General features: G+C 43.2%; 1 protein-coding gene across 1 annotated transcript in view; it reads left to right on the plus strand.

Annotated features, from left to right (window-relative positions):
* LOC118003867 (serotransferrin-like) overlaps positions 1-19,583 on the plus strand; it is a 54,042-nt gene that overhangs the window by 17,605 nt on the left and 16,854 nt on the right. Inside the window, 11 exon segments of the mRNA XM_034994943.1 lie at positions 362-520; positions 3,517-3,661; positions 4,961-5,025; positions 8,016-8,200; positions 9,420-9,609; positions 12,057-12,065; positions 13,330-13,336; positions 14,806-14,879; positions 14,882-15,052; positions 15,802-15,896; positions 16,730-16,807. Of these exon segments, the coding sequence (XP_034850834.1) occupies positions 362-520; positions 3,517-3,661; positions 4,961-5,025; positions 8,016-8,200; positions 9,420-9,609; positions 12,057-12,065; positions 13,330-13,336; positions 14,806-14,879; positions 14,882-15,052; positions 15,802-15,896; positions 16,730-16,807 (1,178 nt within the window).

Consider the following 19,583-nt stretch of genomic DNA (forward strand, 5'->3'; position numbering starts at 1 on the left):
CTAATTGTTACTGTATAAAATTTTGGGAGTCACGTGCTCCTCAGTCTCCATTTCTCTGATATTCCACAGTGGAGGGTGAGTTGCTGGTTTATAGCTTTTGTAGTTTTATGCATTTAGGGAAGGATTATACACCAGACATTGCTCTGATGATGATGTTTTCTTACTATTTTGTTTTAAATGTTCAGAATAATCTCCATCTGACAGAGTGACTCAGTCAGTTTTGGGGAAGACCCTTTCAAAGACAGAAGGAATGATTCAGGATAATTTTGCTTTCACAGGGAAGTGGCAGGCTTTGATTGTAGACACATACTCTGGAGGGCCCGGGGTGTTAATACTTTCTTTTTTGGTGTCTTTCTTGTAGGGTATTATGCTGTGGCCGTAGTTAGGGCATCAGCAGATAATAGCCTCACCTGGAACAATCTGCAAGGCAGGAAGTCCTGCCATACTGCAGTAGATAGAACCGCGGGCTGGAACATCCCCATGGGCCTGCTCTACAGCAGGATCAACCACTGTGAATTTGGTAAGTGAATCCTGGGAGGGTGCTGTGATCAGGACCAGGCTGGAAAGAGGTGTTCTGGGAAAAGAGTAGTATGGTATAAAATGCTGTGGCCCTGGTTCTATAGTCCTAAAATTTGGTTAAAGTGAACCTCAAAGAGATAACTAAAAGAGATGCTAGGGTTGAGGAGCTGAGTCAGAATGGTTCTTTTTGGCTCCATAAATGGCTTCAGTAAATATATGTTCACTTCCATCTCTCATGAAAAGGACCAGGTGAGCAGTCTATTGCTGATATGGTCATTAGAAGCCCAGGCTCCTTCTCTCTTTCTGCTCCACTATTCTGAGCATGGGGCTTCTGTCTTCAAGGTCAACCATGGTTGCCATCACATCCATGATCCAGGCAGCCTGGATCATGTCATCTGCGGTCATTTTATTAAAGAAGCTATCCAGGAAATCTAAATCAGTTACTTCAAGTAACTTTTCATTGCTCAAAACTCAGGCACATAGTCACACTTGGGTTGTCAAAGAGGTTCAGGAATGTCATCTTTTATTTGGGCATGTCTCTGTCCCAGATAAAGCTACATCTTTGTTCAAAAATTAAAAATAGAATGACCATATGATTCAGCAATTTCACTTCTGGGTATTTAGCCAAAGGAAATGAAAGCCCTAACTGAAAAAGATATATGCATCCCCATGTTCACTGCAGCAATATTTACTATAGCCAAGATACGGAAACAGCCTGAGTGTCCACTGATGAATGAATGCATAAAGAAAATATAGAATGCATAAAGAAAATAATTAACTATATATATATGTATGTATATATACATACATATATATATAGAATGCATAAAGAATGCAAAACAGACTTTTATTCAGCCATAAAAAGGGAAGAAATCTTGCCATTTGTGACAACATGGATGGACCTTGAGGTTATTATGCTAAGTGAAATATATCAGGCAGAGAAAGACAAATATTGTATAATTTCACTTCCTTGTGGAATCTAAAAAAACCCAAGCTCAAAGACACAGAGAACAGACTGACAGTTGCCAGAGGTGGGGGGTGGGGAAATGGGCAAAATAGGTGAAGGGGCAAAAGGTACAAACTTCCAGTTATAAACTATATAAGTCCTGGGGATGTAATGCACAGCATGGAGACTATAGTTAATAATACCATATTGCATATTTCAAAGTTGCTAAGAAAGTAGATCTTTTTTTTTTTTAAAGATTTTATTTATTCATTTGAGACACAGATACAGAGAGAGAGAGAGAGAGAGAGAGCATGAGCAGGCGGAGAGGCAGAAGCAGGCTCCCCGCTGAGCCAGGAGCCCGATATGGGGCTTGATCCCAGGACACTGGGATCATGACCTGAGCTGAAGGCAGACACTTAACCATCCGAGCCACCCAGGCGCCCCAAGAAAGTAGGTCTTAAAAGTTCTCATCATAAGAAAAAAATTTTAGGGGCACCTGGGTGGTTCAGTCGTTAAGCATGTACCTTTGGTTCAGGTCATGATCCCAGGGACCTGGGATCGAGCCCCGCGTCGGGCTCCCTGCCCAGCAGGAGGCCTGCTTCTCCCTCTCCCGCTCCCCCTGCTTGTGTTCCCTCTCTCGCTGTATCTCTCTCTGTCAAATAAATAAATTTAAAAAAAATCTTAAAAAAAAAATTAAAAAATTTTGTAATGATGTATGGTGATGGATGTTAACTAGACTTATTGTGGGGACCATTTTGCAATATATTGCAACATCCATGTTGAACACCTGAAACTAATATAATGTTATATGTCCGTTGTATCTCAATAAAAAGTAATGGAGAAAAAATTAAAAGATTAAAACAACTAAGACTTTGTTACTAAGGAACAAGGGGTTCCAAATGGCTGTTGGGTGGACAATCCCTCCCACAGGCTTTCTAGGTAACGTGAGCATGCAGGATCCTTGGATCTCTTTAAGGTCTTGGTAGTCTCACTGAGGTACTGCTCAGCTCCTAGGCCCCTTTAAAGGGATGGGAATCAGTTTATTTTCTGTGTCCTCTGAATATCTTCAGGTATGAAAATGCTACGTGTAAGTTAACCACAGACAAATGTTTCCTTTCTTTTTTTTTTTTAAAGATTTTATTTATTTATTTGAGGGAGAGAGAGAGTGAGTGAGCGAGAGAGAGAGAGCATATGGTGGGGGAGGAGCAGGGGGAGAAGCAGACTCTCTGCTGAGCAGGGAGCCAACACGGGGTTCGATCCCAGGACTCTGGGATCATGACCTGAGCCGAAGGCAGACGCTAAACCGACTGAGCCACCCAGGTGCCCCAGACAAACGTTTTCTAATGGTTATTTACATCAGCTTTCTCCTTGCCACCACCAAATATGTGCAACTGCTTTAAAAGGAGAAGTCTCTAAAGACAGTTATGAACCAGACAAGACCTGTGTGTGGGAACTTGGAGATGAGACCACATTTCTGCACTGGGGTGTTCTCTGACACGAGAGGAAGCAAAATGTGGCTGGGGAGACATCCAGAAAGCTCTGGCTCCTCACCAGCAAGGGCACTGCCTCTGCTTTTCCAAGCCTCCTGGCAATTTCACAGCCATGGGGGAGCAGCTGAGCTGTGAGTAAAACCCCCAGCCCTTAACGGAGTCCGGAGTTTTAAGTTCTATTAAGGTCTCTTCTAAAAAATAGCAAGGGAAGGAAACTTCTGGAAATAGGTAGCACAAGCTTGGGGAGTGAGACCTCCAATTTTATCCTTTTTATGTCCATTTTTATGTAATTTCCCTCTCCTCTGTCTTTAGATAAATGGTGACACTGTAACACGCCCATGGATTCCTTTCTACCTGAATTGTAATGGTCTCCTGACTTCTATGCCTAGCCTCAATTAAGTTTCTTTTTAAAGCCTACAGCCTGGCAGGTCCTGAGTTGGTGGCAGGTCACTGAATATATTCCACCTCTCCTGGGCCATACGCGCCTGTTACGTGTTAGATGAAGGCTACTCATTTTGACTCACTTAGGAGGAGCTGACTTCCTCTGGTCCTTCCGTACAGATAAATTTTTCCAGGAAGGCTGTGCCCCTGGATCTCTGCGAAACTCCAGTCTCTGTGCTCTGTGTATTGGCTCGGCAAATGTTCCAGGAAAGGAGTGTGTTCCCAATAACCATGAGAGATACTATGGCTACACAGGGGCTTTCAGGTGAGTCTTTTAAACCTGACCCAAATATAATAAACCCAGTCCTGACAAGATTTCTTCTTAGGAGCTAAGGTGAGATTCTTATGTCCCTGGACTGTTAGTCTTACATGTGTTAGGGTGCCACAGTTAGCAACCCTCTGTAGAATCCTGTGTGAAGGAGCATCCAAGCCCCTGCAAGACACTCTCTCCAGACTGGCAGCACAGTGCAGATTAGAAGTTCTCAAAAGGGGGCGATTTCCCCCTCAGGAGGAAGTCTGGCAGTGTCTGGAGTTGTTTTTGATTATCAAATGGGGTTGGGTGCTACTGGTATCTAATTGGTAGAGGCTGCTAGGCATCTTACATGCATAGGACAGCACCCTACAATAAAGAATTGCCTGGCTCAAAATGTTACTATTGCCAAGGTGAGGAAACCCTGCCATAGTTGAATACGGGAGTCAGGAATCTGGTTCCTGCTCTTCCATGCACCTCTGGGGAACCTAGAGCCAGCCATACTCACCTGGAAATATACAAAAGTAAAGAACATGATTTCTACATTCCCAACTGCAATTCTATTTCATGGGATGTTTATTACTTTTATAAAGACACCTGTGTACCTTACGACCTAATTACTTTTTAAAAAGATTTTATTTATTTATTTGACAGAGAGAGAGAAAGAGAACAAGCAGAGGGAGCAGCAGAGAGGGCGAAGCAGGCTCCCCACTGAGCAGGGACCCTAGGATCGTGACCTGAGCCGAAGGCAGATGCTTAACCGCCTGAGCCACCCAAGCACCCTGACCTTACTACTTTTTAACTGTCTTTTCTGATTCAGGCTAGTGTTAGATCATGAGTCCATCAACTGCACAATGATGGTGGTATTGTAACTGAGCTTCTCAGTAGTGAAGGAGAAAACAAAGGTTATCCTAATTCTCCAATTAGAACCACGTTGTGAGTTTGTGCAAATACAATTCACAGTCCGCAAGTTCCCAATTTTTACAAAGTAGAATGTGAGTAAGGAATCACCTTAATGGGAAACTGCCCCTCTAATATCTGTATTGATACCAGGAAAATGCTGTAGCTCCATTGGAGAAACTGCCAGAATTTAGCACTCAGTCTGTGGGAACTGAGACTGTGTAACCACAAAGCAAATTGGAGGTTTTTTCTTGTGTATATTACTTACATGAGTAATATGTAAGATTAGCGATAGAATGGCAGTCACAATTGCCGATATCAAATGGTTAGCCCTGGGTCTACAAGCTGACGCTCCTGAATGACACATATGTCTCTGACCTCCTCTCTTCTTTCTCCCTGTCTGGCACTCTGCAGGTGTCTGGTGGAGAAGGGAGATGTGGCCTTTGTGAAACTCCAGACTGTCAAACAGAACACTGAAGGTACATTCACATGCTCCTCTGTCCCTACAAATTGGGGTTGCTGGGCTGGCTCACTTATGCTCAGGATGCCTTTGTGGACATGTTATGGACTCAAGCTCCAGAGCTCTGATTCTCAACCTGTTTGTTCAGTGAGGAGAGAAGTGTTTACCTGGGTAGGCAAAACGGTGAGGACTGTGAGGTTCTGGTGGTCCTGAATTCTCTCCCAGGAACCTTCCCATAGGTGCAGACATTGCCTTTCCCCTAAATACTTCAGAGCACATTTCCTAAGAATGAGGACACTCTTACATACTATAGTGTGATCACCAAGATCGGGAAATTTATACTAACATGGATTTAATACTCACTGTGTTCACAGTCCATATTCAGATTTGGTGAATTATCCCCAAAAGGTCCTTTTTAACTATTTCCTATATTTCTGGGCCCTAATATATATATTCCAAATATATTCTAGGTCCACTGAAAACACTTAGAGACAATAGTACACCAGTGGGAATAAACACCAAGATCTTGGTTTCTAGAACCATTCTCTGATAGAAGGAGTCAGGGCCCCTTGGAAAAAATAGCTGATTCTAGGGCTGGGCAGGAAAAATATAAGGTGAGCCTGGAACATCGTGCTGAAGATGTTGGGATATGTCAAAATATACAGGAGCCTTTTTAAAGCCCTTCTACTGGCCAAATCTGGACACTTTGAGCACTAAAAGAAATAATGTTAGTAAGAATAAGGTAGGACTAAAATAGGAATATATGAGTCTATCCTGATTAAACAAATGAAGGTGAAGGGAAAGATCTTCCTTATTGTAGAATACGAATAAATGTAGAAATAATTATAAAGTTAAAAAACTATCATTTGGCAAATAATATAGTAATAATTGTTTCAAGCAAGAAGCATCAATGGGTACTAAAACTAGTGGGTGAATATTAGATGCTATGACACTGAAAAACCAAACAAAATTGTTTTTAAGTTGGTAAGAATGAGCATTCCACCCGTCCCCTCTGTATCACTAACTGCTTAGAGAACCTGCTACAGGCCAGGCAGATATTACCTCATTTCCTTTCTCATGTTCCTTCACCCAACCTCAGCACTTCCCAGCAACTCATCTAGAGTGAACTAGCTCAGCACCGACTCCTCCAAGAAGCCTTCTCAGATGGCATCCATCCCACAATAGCATCTTCTGTCCCTGCGGCTAGTATTATTGAGTTCATCTCATTCTGTAATAAATTGTGGCCACAGAAACTCTTTTGAGCTCCTTTTTCCTACTCTCATATCCCAACACTAACTATAGTAAGTGGCACATACAAGCTGCTAAGTACTTACTTGAAGGAATACTGTGTTGGCTAATTTTTCTTTCTTCTCTCCTATTATTTATGCTTTTTCCTTTAAAGGCTGTCCTTTTTCCTACTACCTGAGTGTTACCCTAAGATTGGTTCTTTGTTATCCCTTAATTTTTTTTTTTTTTTTTTTTTTACTCCTCTGAATAGGGCTTCTCTCTCTTGGCTTCACCTCTCTACCCTGCAATGACTCCAAAAGCCTTACCCCCTGACAGGAATGTAGAGCAGAGGCCTAACCTCCCATCTAAATAACATCCCAGAGCCTCTATTTGCCATGTGGTCATTTATATACAAAGCTCACTGGCACTGCAACCTCAACCTCTGTAAGTCCAAACTCCTCATATTTCTCTCAAAATCCACTCCTCTTCTCTGTCCCTATTGAGGACTTTATCATATGCCCTGCCAGTCAGGCCTAGATTAGTCTCTTGGTGGTCAGTACAGTGGTTAGTACATGTAACAAACGTTACACGCCTAAAACCATGCCTCCTCCAGCCAGCTCTCCCTAATGAATATGTTCTCACCAAGCTGGTTCAGCTGACACAGCATTTAAAGTGTGCTCTGCAAAATATAAAATGTTATTATTATCTGTATCCAGAATTGTTATTTTTGGTATGTGTGCTATTTTCCCCCTCCAATAAGACTGCGGCTTACAGAGGGCATGAAACATAGTGTTGAGTAAATTCTTACATTATGAAGTGGAACAGAATTGGTTTGGCGAGAATGATGGTGGGTTTCATTTGGAAGGAGCTGAGTTGGAGGGACTGGTAAGAAAGGGAAGGAGAAATATTAGAAGGTGAGCAAAGGTGTGTGTAGTTACTTGTGGGAGAGACACAGGCAATTTGGAGTTTTCTATTAAAACTGTAAATATATATTTGGGGAGAGTAGGCAAAGAGGTATTTTTATTTTATATATAATATACAATTTTATGATAGTGAAGTCACATAGTAGTAGTTCAATTAGATAAAAAAATTAAATGAAAATTAAATGAAGAAAAAGATTTGCAATCCTGCCTTTTAGATGAGAACTAAAAATTGGGAAAACATATTTGAGAATTGCCTCAGGAGGAAGGAGCTGAAACCCTGAAAATGGGTGAGATTTTCTTTTTTTCAGAGAGAATACAGAAATGATGAAGCTAGGAGCTAAGAACAGAATATGGATCCGTATGCACAGAGGCATGTGCACATTTTCATGTAGAACCAGTATGAGCGTGTCAGATTTAGAACACTTGTCCAGCTTGCAAAAGGGCCTCTGGTTAAGTTCTTTTGCTTGCTAATGCCAGATGGTATTACACAGAGATTATCAGCCTGCTTAGAGGGTCACATTCTTCATGTGCTAGAGTAAGAAGTCCAGATGCTTTGGAATTTAGTAGAAATGAAGATGTTTTTGAACATCATCCAAGAATATAACTCACTTTCTCCTGGTTGGGTGGGGCAGTTTGGAAGGAGTGGTTGCTAGGAATTCCTGGTTGAGTGTGAGTTGAATCTGACCTATGGACATGTGAGTGTCTCTTCCTCTCCCCATCACTGTGACCCCAGTGTGTGTACTTCTGCTGGCCAATGGCCCCAGGTCCTTCACAAGTCAGTGGGTTGGTCACATCCCCTCAATGAGGGCACCTTAACCAAAGCTGTAAGCTGTGACTGACCCACCTTCTCTGTCCCCAGGAAGGAACACTGAAGATTGGGCTAAGAATCTGAAGGAAAAAGACTTTGAGCTGCTGTGCCCTGATGGCAAAAGGAAGCCTGTGACAGACAATACTGACTGTTTCCTAGCCAGGGCCCCAAATCATGCTGTGGTCTCACGGAAAGATAAGGCATCTTGTGTTAGGGAAACATTACTTCAGCAGCAGGTATGGACCAGCCAGGGCCTCCCATTCTTTCCTCCTGGGTGGGTATGGATGATTTGGGGGAGTTCAGTGCCAAGTGCAGCCCATACTCAAGCATTCTTTTTCTGGAAACTAGGATCGGGAGGCCGTGGATTGTGGAACTGGATTTCTTAGGCCCAGCTCTACTTATAACTCCGGGTCACTGCAGATTAGTTCCCATGTGATCCACCTGCTTTTGGGTCCACACATCTGCTTTCTTGCTCACCCTTGACCTTGCTCTGTGGTACCCTCATTTTCTCCACCTCTATCCTTTTTGAAAATGAAGGAGAGTGATCCTGTGTGCCAGTCCTCCATGATATAAGTCATGAAAGGAAATGTATTTCTCTTGTTTAGAGAATCTGACCTATGGACAGGTCAGACTGAGAACCATTCCAACAGCCAGAGAAACACAGGATCCCTATCCTGAGGGAGCTTGTCCTCTGGGGAGAACAATCAACCCAGGGCCAGCCTTGCCAGGGAGGTGGGGGTGGGGTGGAGAGGCTGCCTGAATATTTTAATTAGAAGAGTCCTCTACCTACAAACACCACTTTCCCCTCCACAACAGCTTCCTGCCTGCCATTAGTTTTCTTTTTTTCTTTTTAATTAAGATAGCATATCTTTGTGAGCCCTCTTAAGGTAAATGATAATAATAATTAGCATTTAATGAACATTTCTTAGGTGCTAGATGGAATGTTAAACTTTTCATAATCATGATTTCACTTATAATCCTACAAGGCCTAGAGTTAAGCCTCTTGCCCAAGATAGGATCAAAGATGCAGTCAAACATGAAATTTAACAACTACCTGTACCACCCCTCATTGGGTGGGGGGGGGCTCACATTTAATATCTTTCTTGACAGTAATACTTGGAAGGGACACATTTCTGTTCTCTCATTTCCTGGAAGCAGTCCCCAAGGCCATAGCCAATGAAATGGGGAAGGAGTGACCGGGTGGGTGGGAGGGACTTCCCAGAGGAGGTGAGACCAGGATGGACCCTATAGAGGATGCTGGGGCCTCAAGAAAGCATGAAGCTGGGGCAAAATGGGTGAATGCCAGGTGAAGGAAATGGAAACATCCTGAGGCATCCTCTGCAGCTCCCTTTCTTCTTGGGGCTGGTTCCCAGCTTTTATCCCCCTCAACCCTGTCCTTGGATTCTCAACTGCTCACTGCCACAGGTCCTCATTCATGTTTCATCCATTTGACAGTTTTTGTTTGGAAGAAGTGGAATCGACTGCCCGGGCAGGTTTTGTTTGTTCCACTCAGAAACCAAGGACCTTCTGTTCAGGGACGACACAACATGTTTGGCCAAACTTCCAGACAGCACAACATATGAATCTTACTTAGGAGCACAGTATGTCAGGGCTGTTGCTAACCTGAGACAATGCTCCACCTCGAGTGAGTAGGGGGAACAGCACGGGGGGAAGCTGCCAAGCAAACACGGGGAGGGAGGGGGAGCAATTCTGGGTGGTGGGTAGATTAGGAGGAGTGGGCTGTGGCCCTCCGGGGATGAACAATGGAAATGGGCAAGATGAGATGATGAGATAACACCGTAATCCCAGCACGTGTGAAAGGCTACTTGTATGGGTAGATAGATGGTAAGGCAGACACAGGCTCAGGGCACTAAGGTAATGAACTGCCCAGACATGAAGAAATTCCATGTTATTACTAAGACAAGGAAGAGGTTGTATGTGCCCATGCCCATTGCTCCGCAGTAAACTCCTTTTTATACAGAGCTGCATCATCCAATAAATACAGTAGCCTCTAATTACCTATGGTGATTTAAATTTAAATTTAAATTAATCAAAATTAAAAATTTAGTTCCTTAGCCACACCAGCCACAATTCAAGTGTTCAATAGCTACACGCAGCTCCAGATAGGTGAGCAAACATTTCCATCATTGTAGGAAGTTCTTTTACACAGCGCTACTCTTGTGAGCTTGAACAATGACAAGTTTTATAACCATAAAGTTGCCATACCTACTGCTCATCTAGAACACCGGTTTTCTAAGCATTACAATACAATAAAACACACCTTTGCACTATTACTATGTTGGACATCATTTAATCATTTAAAGTCATTTGGAAGATGTGGGAGAAGAACATGTGAATGGAGGGAGATTGTGCTCTAACTTTTGTGTGCATATAAGTGAGCCACGGTCCTTAAAACACTGATTCCCAGGCCCTGGGGAATACTGATTCAGCGAGTCTGTGCCAGGGCCCCATAATTCCAATGTAAGGAACGTGCTTACCCAGAGCCACTGCTGTGAGCACGTAGGTTACATTCACCTACCCTATATCCTCCATAAGGGGAGAAAGTTTGGCTTTGCTATTCTCTGCTCCTTCTCCAGCCCCTAGCATGGAAACTGGCATGTTCTAGGTGCTTGTTTTATTAGTTCTTCACCTCTCTAAGGAGATCAGAGAGGACAGTCCTACCAGACTCCTCCCAGCTACATGGATTTAAGTGTGGGAGCCCTGCCTATGAGACACAAGGTGGGGAACGATACAGGGCAGGGAAACCATGTTACCATCCTTGGTGCATGGTACTGTCCAGAAAGACACAGGAGCTGTGCAGGCAAGTGGAGAAGGCCACTGGGAGAATGGCCTCGTCCACCTATCAGACCCCAATGGGTCTGAGTGCTTTTGTATCAGGCTTAACTATTCATTCACTCAACAGAAAATAAATATAGGTAGATTTTTGACTGTCCTACCTCTCTTCTCTGCCCCACAGAACTCCTGGAGGCCTGCACTTTCCACAGACCTTAAAATCCAAAAGGTGGAGCCATACCAGATGGAGAAGGGAGCTCTCGTGACCCATAAGCTTCCCTCTGGGTCTCGCTGGTCTGAGTGGTTTGTTTGGTTTCACAGTTTGGCGGTGGTACCTCTGTAGAATATAAAATAAAAATTATTATTGGTGTTATCTTTTAAACACTTCATTGTTTTCTAAATGTTTGGCCTGGAAGGATTTTTTTTAATACTATCTGACTAATACATGTGCACTGAGCCCTTCCTTCAGAGCTCAATGTTCATCTGACCCCTTCCACAGCTTTGGCTGTGGTGCCATAGCCACACCTCCTAGGTACAGTTCAAGTAGAAATTCTTTCTGAAAGGGGTCTGCATGGTTATTATAATAGAATCAAGTGTATGTGGCTGGGTTGTGTGTGTGTGTGTGTTGCAAGGGATGGGGCAGGAAGGAGGATATTGAGATGGAGTGTTCAAGGGAGTACAGAAAAAGAATATAGAGCAGGAGAGGATCAGCTGTCCTACCTCTCTTCTCTGCCCCACAGAACTTCCTGGAGGCCTGCACTTTCCACAGATCTTAAAATCCAAAAGGTGGAGCCATACCAGATGGAGAAGGCTATACTTGAATCAGGTCCTGATTCTAGTGGGTCGGAAAAGTGAACCACTGGAACATCTGAAAATTATCGCTTGACCCTGATTCCCACAGTAATCCCTCTCCTATCTCCTCACTCTTCCCACGCCTCACTTATTAATGGTTGAAAACACACAAACCAGTCTTTTGCTCCACTCACTTCCCTGCAGCTACCCTGGCCAAGGTCACTGCCCATCTGTCAACTATGAAAACCAATTTTAATTCTTTCAATCCTGAGTCTGTTAACTGCACTTGATACGGCTGACCACTCACCAATCATGTGACTGGTGTCCCTGAGTCTGAGATCGTTTCCACCATGCTTTGGAGCTACTGGGAATAGAAGAGGGGAAAATGTGTCTGGTGAATGAGACATTTTAATTAATGGAAAAAAGGGAAAAATTGTGTCACTATATTTATTTCATTGTAACTCTCCATTTGCTATTTGAATGAAGAAGCACAACACTTTCAGCAAGCAGTAGTCAGTATCTGCCTGTTCTTCCTCTGGGTTCATCTCCACACACCTCCTGGAAGTGTGTGTTGGTGCAGATGTGAGAGGACAAGAAAGCAGCTGATCCTCTCCTGCTCTCATTCTTGAGAATGGCACCACCTTCCCACATTTCTTCTGTGTACATTTCTTCTGTCTTTACCCAGGAAACATACTGAAAAAAAAAAAGTCTGTGTCTTGTTAAAACTGTCTTCCCTTCATCATTCCCAAACTTCACCACCTAGGCAGAACTTTCTCATTCACATAGCTCTGACTAAAAATTCTTACACGGTTGGGACAGTCATGGTAGGTGTTCTCCCATTTGGCCCTTCCTCCTTCCCTGCACTTCTAGCTCCTAGCAGAGGAATCAATGGTTATTATAAAGGAGCTCTGTGTGTGTGTGTCTGTGTGTGTGTATGCATGTACACGGTGGGTGGTGGATACAAAGCAGGGTTGGTGTGGGGTACAATAAGAAAGAAAGAAAAAGAGAATATGGTAAAATTACTGTCATTTCTGATAGTTTTAATTGATAATGCTAATTTAAAATAAAATAGTTGGTTTACTTTTTATAACCTCACATCCTAAACATCCTTTCTTAATCTGGAGTCCCTATTTGCCTACATTTATCAATGAAATGCCTGGAGAATGAATTGTACTACGTTAGAGCATAGAGTTAAGCATAAAGAAGACCACTGCCTGGGCTTAATGGATAAGTTACTTAACCCCTGCCTCATTTGCCTCTGTAAAATTGGAATAATGGGTTGCTGTGAGGATTAAGCAAATTAACAAATTAAAATGATTTAAAACAGTGCCTGGAATAGCAAACACTCATTAATGGCAGCAATTTTCATCATTATCCATCCTCTTCTCCATCTACCAGTCTTGCTTCCATACCCATGCCCCTACCCCCCCCCCCACCTCACTGTTCCCTCTGAGTTCACTTTTCATTCAAGCCCTCATCACAGGAGCCCCTCTGTTACAAGAGATGCTGCTGACCACTTCCAGGACATGTCTAACTCCTGTGTCACTGACTCTTCCTTCTTAGGCATATTTGTGGGTTTCTTTCTCCTCACTTTTCTTTCTGTCCCTGATTTTAATGACCATTTATTTATGCCTGAAACTCAGATGAAAATATAGCATTGCTGAAACTTTACATCTGTTTATTCTATCAACTGCTTAATATAAGATTTTAGAACTCCCAGAGGCACCTGAAACTCAATATATAGAAAAGAGAGGCAATTTTCATTTGGTTATGCCCTCAGCCCCAAAGTCCCTCTCTAATTCACTTTATGCACTCTGATCTTTTCAGTACCCCACACCAACTGCTTCAGATGCAGTTTTGGTAACTCTCCATCTTAACTCAGCATACCCAATTAATCACCACATCCTATATATTTTCCTTCTCCACATCTTTCAAATCTGTGGCCTCCTTTCCGCACCTACCTCTACTCCTGGTTCAGACCCTGTGCATCTTTTACCAAAACACTGCAACAGCTCCCAGCTGGTCTCTCTGCCTCAGTCTTTTCCTCTCTCCAATCACCGTTCTCCATTTATCTGCCAGTCATCTATGTTACCTCCAACTGAAACTCCTTATCTCATTCTGGATGAAGTCTGGGTTCCTCAGCATAGCACAAAATCCCTTCAGGTCGTACCTGCCAACCTTTCCTGCTTCATCTCCTGCCACTTCTGCTGAAATGACATCAGCTTAGGGACTGCAAACTGACAGCCCCTAAGTGGGCCACTTCCGGCCCCCTAAGGTGTTTTATTTTATTTTTTTTAAAGATTTTATTTATTTGACAGAGAGAGACACAACGAAAGACGGAACACAAGCGGGGGGGTGGGGGGGAGGGAGAAGCAGACTCCCCGCTGAGCAGGGAGCCCAACGTGGGGCTCCATCCCAGGACCCTGGGATCATGACCTGAGCGGAAGGCAGACGCTTAACGACTGAGCCACCCAGGTGCCCCACTGAGGTGTTTTATTTGGGCGACAAGTTTTTGTTTGTTTGTTTTTAATGTTTTTCATTACTTGCTGAAATTTGAAAAGTGGAGCATTTCCCTTTCCGGCGTCTCTGCAAAAGCTGGAAGCACGGGCCACTTTGCTCCCACGTGCCTGCCTGGCAGAGTAGAGGCTGTCCACGCTGAGCAGGAATGACTGCTGCAGTTTTCAACAGCTTCACCCCCACGCACTGATTTTCCTAGCTGCTTCCCACAATGTCGAAATCTCAGTTGCATCCCTAGATTTACCGTACAAGGACACTGAATTGCTCGTTTTCTTCTACACAGAGTACTCTTTCTCCTTTTACACCTGCAGAGGCTGACCCATCCCTCATGGCTCAGTTCCGTTCACTTTCCTCCAGGAGCTTTTCTCTGAACCAGTAAAGGACTAGGAGTCCCTTTCTGTATTCCTATATCGCACCGTAATCCTCGGTCACATCCATGCCATATTATACTCAGATGAAATGTTTGTGCAAGGCTTGAGCTCCTCACGAAACTCACCTCGCGAACGGAGTGACTGGAAATCCTCACTGGAGATTTCTTAAGCCATTCATTTTATTCATCCATCATTCCGTCAACACCCATGAAGAGGGCGGCGATATTTAACTCATATCTTAAGGGATAAGAGTGTCACTCGTGAAATACCGCGAAACGCCGCTCGTTCGGCGGAAAGTGTGCAAGAGAACTGCGACTCCCATCAGGACCTTCGGGACCCCGGCCCCTGAAGGAGGAAATATAACTTAGGAACTACCACTCCCGTGATGCTCCGCTTCGGACGCCTGCGCAGAGTCCAGGGCCACGTCGCTTTCGCGGCGCTGGAGACCACGCATCTCAGTCATGGCTTCCGCGGATTCCCGGCGGTTGGCGAATGGCGGCAGTGTCGGCGGAGCCTTCCAGCCCTATCTAGACTCCTTGCGGCAGGAGCTGCAGCAGGGGGACCCAACACTGCTGTCAGCCGTGGCGGCGCTTCTCGCGGTGCTGCTGACGCTGGGTAAAGAGGCGGCGGGGTTCTGGGCTTGGACTGGGCTTGTGCAGACCGCGGACGCGGGGCGGCGAAGGCGCCGGGGGAGCATCTAGAGACGGAGACTCAACCTCATATACAAACCTGCCTTGCTGCCTGAAACAGCGGGAGTAGCGCTGCATTAAAGAGGATCCCCTGCGACCCTTGGAGTGACGTGCTGGTCCTTGGGGGCGCGGGTTACTCTTCCTTTATCGGCCCCTGTAAGCGCGCAGTCCCCCCGCCCCCTCTGCTTTGCTTTCACTACCAAGACTCACGCGGTCTTTACTCCCAAATTTGCGTCCTGGGCGTTGGGGATACACAGTTAATAAGACAAGATTGCACTTGAGAAGTCCACAATCAGCAGACACGGAAAGGTTGACAGTTGATAGTGGCAGGCACTCAGTGGAGTCCCTAATGATAGAGTAGGCAGTTGGTTAGACATGAGCTGGAGGCAAGGACGTTGATAAATAGGTTACACATTAGAAGCCTGGGGGCACAACATCACACGTTTATGGGGAATCCAAGAACCCAGACCTCCATTCACTCAGCGCAGACTCTCCCACCGGTAACACTAACAACAACAGTAACGATTATAATGGTGGTAAAAACAGTAAAAGTTAAGTTCCAGCTGAATGAGGTGTTCTGTGATAGACTTCTGTTAATTTCCCTACCCCAACCACCATACAGGCGTACTGTTGATGATCAAGGCATAATTTTGGTTGTTTTTCTCTATTCCACAGTGTTCTGGAAGTTCATCCGGAGCAGAAGGAGCAGTCAAAGAGCTGTACTTCTTGTTGGCCTGTGTGACTCTGGGAAGACATTGCTCTTTGTCAGAGTAAATGTTTTGATTTAAAGCTCTTCTAAAGTTGATAGGAAATGTTAGGCCATCCCATTATTCCTGTGAGGTCATAGTTCATTTTGGAAAGGAAGCTGACGCTCACAATTGGCGAGTTAATTCTTCATTCACTTGGAAAGACTTGAAAAACTTGAAAAGGCTCTTGAAAAATTCATAAACTGGAATTTCTTGACCATTTCTATTTTCTTGCACTTGCCAGATACTGACATTTAGTCCTTATCCCATTTAAGGGTTTTATGTAACTACTTTCATGTGGTTGCCAAGGATGCTGAAGAGATGGAAGACAGTGATCTGTATAGGGTGTATAATTCTTGTGTAACAAACTCGTCTGAGAACTTGTCAAAGAAGTTTTTTAAAAGGTTGATTCTTTGACATATTGGGCTACTTAGCCATGTTTTCACTAATACTTAATCTGTTTAGTATTTTAAACGATTTTTTGTTATGGAGAGTAGCAGAGGTTTTCTTATTATTCCTTTTGAGGGGATAAATTATTTCCTTTCCACTACAGAAAAATAATTTGTAATCATTTGTGATGATTAAAATGTTTATGGAAGTTTGGTGAATTTGGCCACTAACCATTTGAAACTAGGTTTTTTGTTTTTGTTTTTGTTTTTCATTGTGAAGAGGGGAATGAAGATGCAATGAATTAGATTTTTCTACAAGGAAAAAACAATATCGTCCTTTTCAGTTGTTGCAAGCAACATTCATTTATTTGACCTGACCCATTGGAAAGTTAGAACAAAATTACTCTCTTTAGGTTTGCTATTTATGTATTTATCCTGATTTTCCTCAAATTGTTTTTTTTTTTATAGTTGTTAACTGGCCTTTACAGAGATACTCAGACTTCTATCACCGACAGCTCTGCTGTGTACAGAGTCAACAATACCAGGGTAAGGGGTTTGTAGAATGTTGGGAGTCTGACAATTTTACTTTACTTTGGTGTGTCAGGAAAGGACATTTGTAGGATGAATTAGTCTGAGGGTGTAGGTACCATTCATAGCTTATTTTTATGGATAAATAGAGTCCATGTGACAAATTCTGCTTTCGGCCATCCAAGCAATGTTTTAATCATGCCATCCCCTGTTTTATTGTACTTCATGCACACTGATGTTACATCACATTTTACTAGTTTTTGTTGCTATGTCTTCTCTCCAACTTTACCATGAGTTTTTGAGGGTGAGCATTAAACCTTTTCCTTTATATTTTGAATAGGTAATATATATATATGGGACAAAAATTCAAAAGGTTAAAAAGAATATTCAGTGAAAAGTAATTTTGCCTTTCCTGTCCCTGCTACGTCTTCTCCTTAGAGGCAATAACTTATTTTCCTGTGGGCCCATCAGATGGTCTCTGCATATGCAAACATATCTGTGTATCTGTTAATTTTTTTTTTAAGATTTTATTTTTAAGTAATCTCTTCACCCAACATGGGGCTTGATCCCACAACCCCGAGAACAAGAGTCTCATGCTCTGCCAGCTGAACCAGCCAGGCACCCCAATTATTTTCTTTTTAACACTTGGTTCTGCCCACTGTTTTTTGTTTGTTTGTTTTTTAAAGATTTTATTTATTTGACAGAGAGAGACACAGCGAGAGAGGGAACACAAGCAGGGGGAGTGGGAGAGGGAGAAGCAGGCTTCCCGCGGAGCAGGGAGCCCGATGCGGGGCTCGGTCCCAGGATCCTGGGATCATGACCTGAGCTGAAGGCAGACGCTTAACGACTGAGCCACCCAGGCACCCGTTTGTTTGTTTTAAAGATTTATTTATTTATTTGAGAGAGAGAGAGAGAGAGTACCCATGCAGCAGGAGGGGGGTGGAGAGAATCTCCAGCAGACTTCCTCCTGAGCATGGAGCCCGATCTGGGGCTGGATCCCAGGACCCTGAGATCAGGACCTGAGCTAAAACCAAGAGTTGGGTGCTCAATCCACTGAGCCACCCAGGTGCACCATGTTTTGTTTTGTTTTTTTAACAGTGTGACTGATACAGTTGGGTTGTTTTGTTTTTCTCCCTCATTTGTACACATAGTACTACCTGGTTGATTTGTGAGCTACATAGTATTCCATTATGTAGCTGTACCATTTAATTAAGTTCTTATTTAATAAGAGCTCTATTAACACACATTTAGTTTGTTGGTATAATCTTTTGCTTTTACAATGTTACATTGGACATGTTAAAGAGTATACATGAGTATATTTCAAAAATACCAGTAAGGAAGTGTAAGGAATCATGAGAAGGACTTTTTATGTACCTATGTAGCTCCAGAATGTGGATAGTGACTGCCAAGTTGATTGCAATGAATAATAAGTATTTGGTGAGTAGAAGAAAGGCTGGGGGGATGGTTGGAGGGGTAGATGTATAGATGGATGAATGAGAATGGTTATCCTAGAGACCTTTTCTCCTTTTGTTTGCCCCCAGCCCCCTTTTCTGGTGCCTCCAGAATTAAACATTATAAACAAAGATAAAGAGACATTCTTCTAAATGTCTTACAGATATTTTTTGCTTTTTTCAATAATGGTACTCTTTCTAGCCCAGTCCTTTTTAAATTCCCAAAATTTTAGATTTTGAAAGTTCAGGTTTGGGAGACCTTTAATTCTTGGGGGACTTGTGCCAGATTTTTTAAGTGGGATATTCCAGGGTATACTTTAGACCTGTACTTTCCAATGGAATAGCCGTTGGCTATGTGTGACTATTGAGCACCTGAAATGTGACTAGTCCAAATTGAGGGGTGCTCTAAGTGTAAAGTATACACCAGATTTTGAACTTGGAATGAAAAGTAAACCATCGGGGCGCCTGGGTGGCTCAGTCCTTAAGCGTCTGCCTTTGGCTCAGGTCATGATCCCCGGGTCCTGGGATCGAGCCCCGCATCGGGCTCCCTGCTCAGCGGGAAGCCTGCTTCTCCCTCTCCCACTCCCCCTGCTTGTGTTCCCTCTCTTGCTGTGTCTCTCTCTGTCAAATAAATAAATAAAGTCTTCAAAAAAAAAAGTAAAATATCAACGATTTCTTGATTTTTTTACTTGTTAAAAAGATATTTTAGATATGTTGGGTTAAATATATATTATTAAATTAATTTTTATCTTTTTACTTTTTTAATATGGCTTTTGGAAAACTTAACGTTACATATGAGACTTGCATATTTTTATTGAAAATGTAGGGGCGCCTGGGTGGCTCAGTCAGTTAAGCAGCTGACTCTTGATTTCAGCTGAGGTCATGATCTTAGGGTTATGAGATCGAGCCCTGCATAGGGCTCTGTGCTAGGCATGGAACCTGCTTGAGATTATCTCTACCTTTCCCTCAGCCCCCACCCCCTGCCTGCTCATGCGTGCTCTCTCTAAAAAAAAAAAAAAAAAAAAAAGGAAAATGTAGAACATTCCCCCCTTCTTTTTTTACTCCTCCCACCCCCCCACCCTCATATGTTTTAGATGTAGTCTCTCTCTCTCTCTCAAGTTAGTAATGTATCTAGTAATGTGTCTTTCTGAATTGCTTAGAGTGGTGTAGTGCTAATTATGAAATGTGGTAATGGGTCCTAACCTGAGATCCCGAGACTCTTACCAGTATTTTTTTTTTAAGCTAGCATACATCATATTCTTACCCATTAAAGACTGCACAGAATAAGTAACAGGTCATAATGAATTTGGCTGTAATTATGTTAGATCTGTGCATGATCCTGA

This window comes from Mirounga leonina, unplaced genomic scaffold, assembly GCF_011800145.1.
Source record: "Mirounga leonina isolate KUSES-001 unplaced genomic scaffold, KU_Mleo_1.0 Mir_115, whole genome shotgun sequence".
Classification (NCBI taxonomy): Eukaryota; Metazoa; Chordata; class Mammalia; order Carnivora; family Phocidae; genus Mirounga; species Mirounga leonina.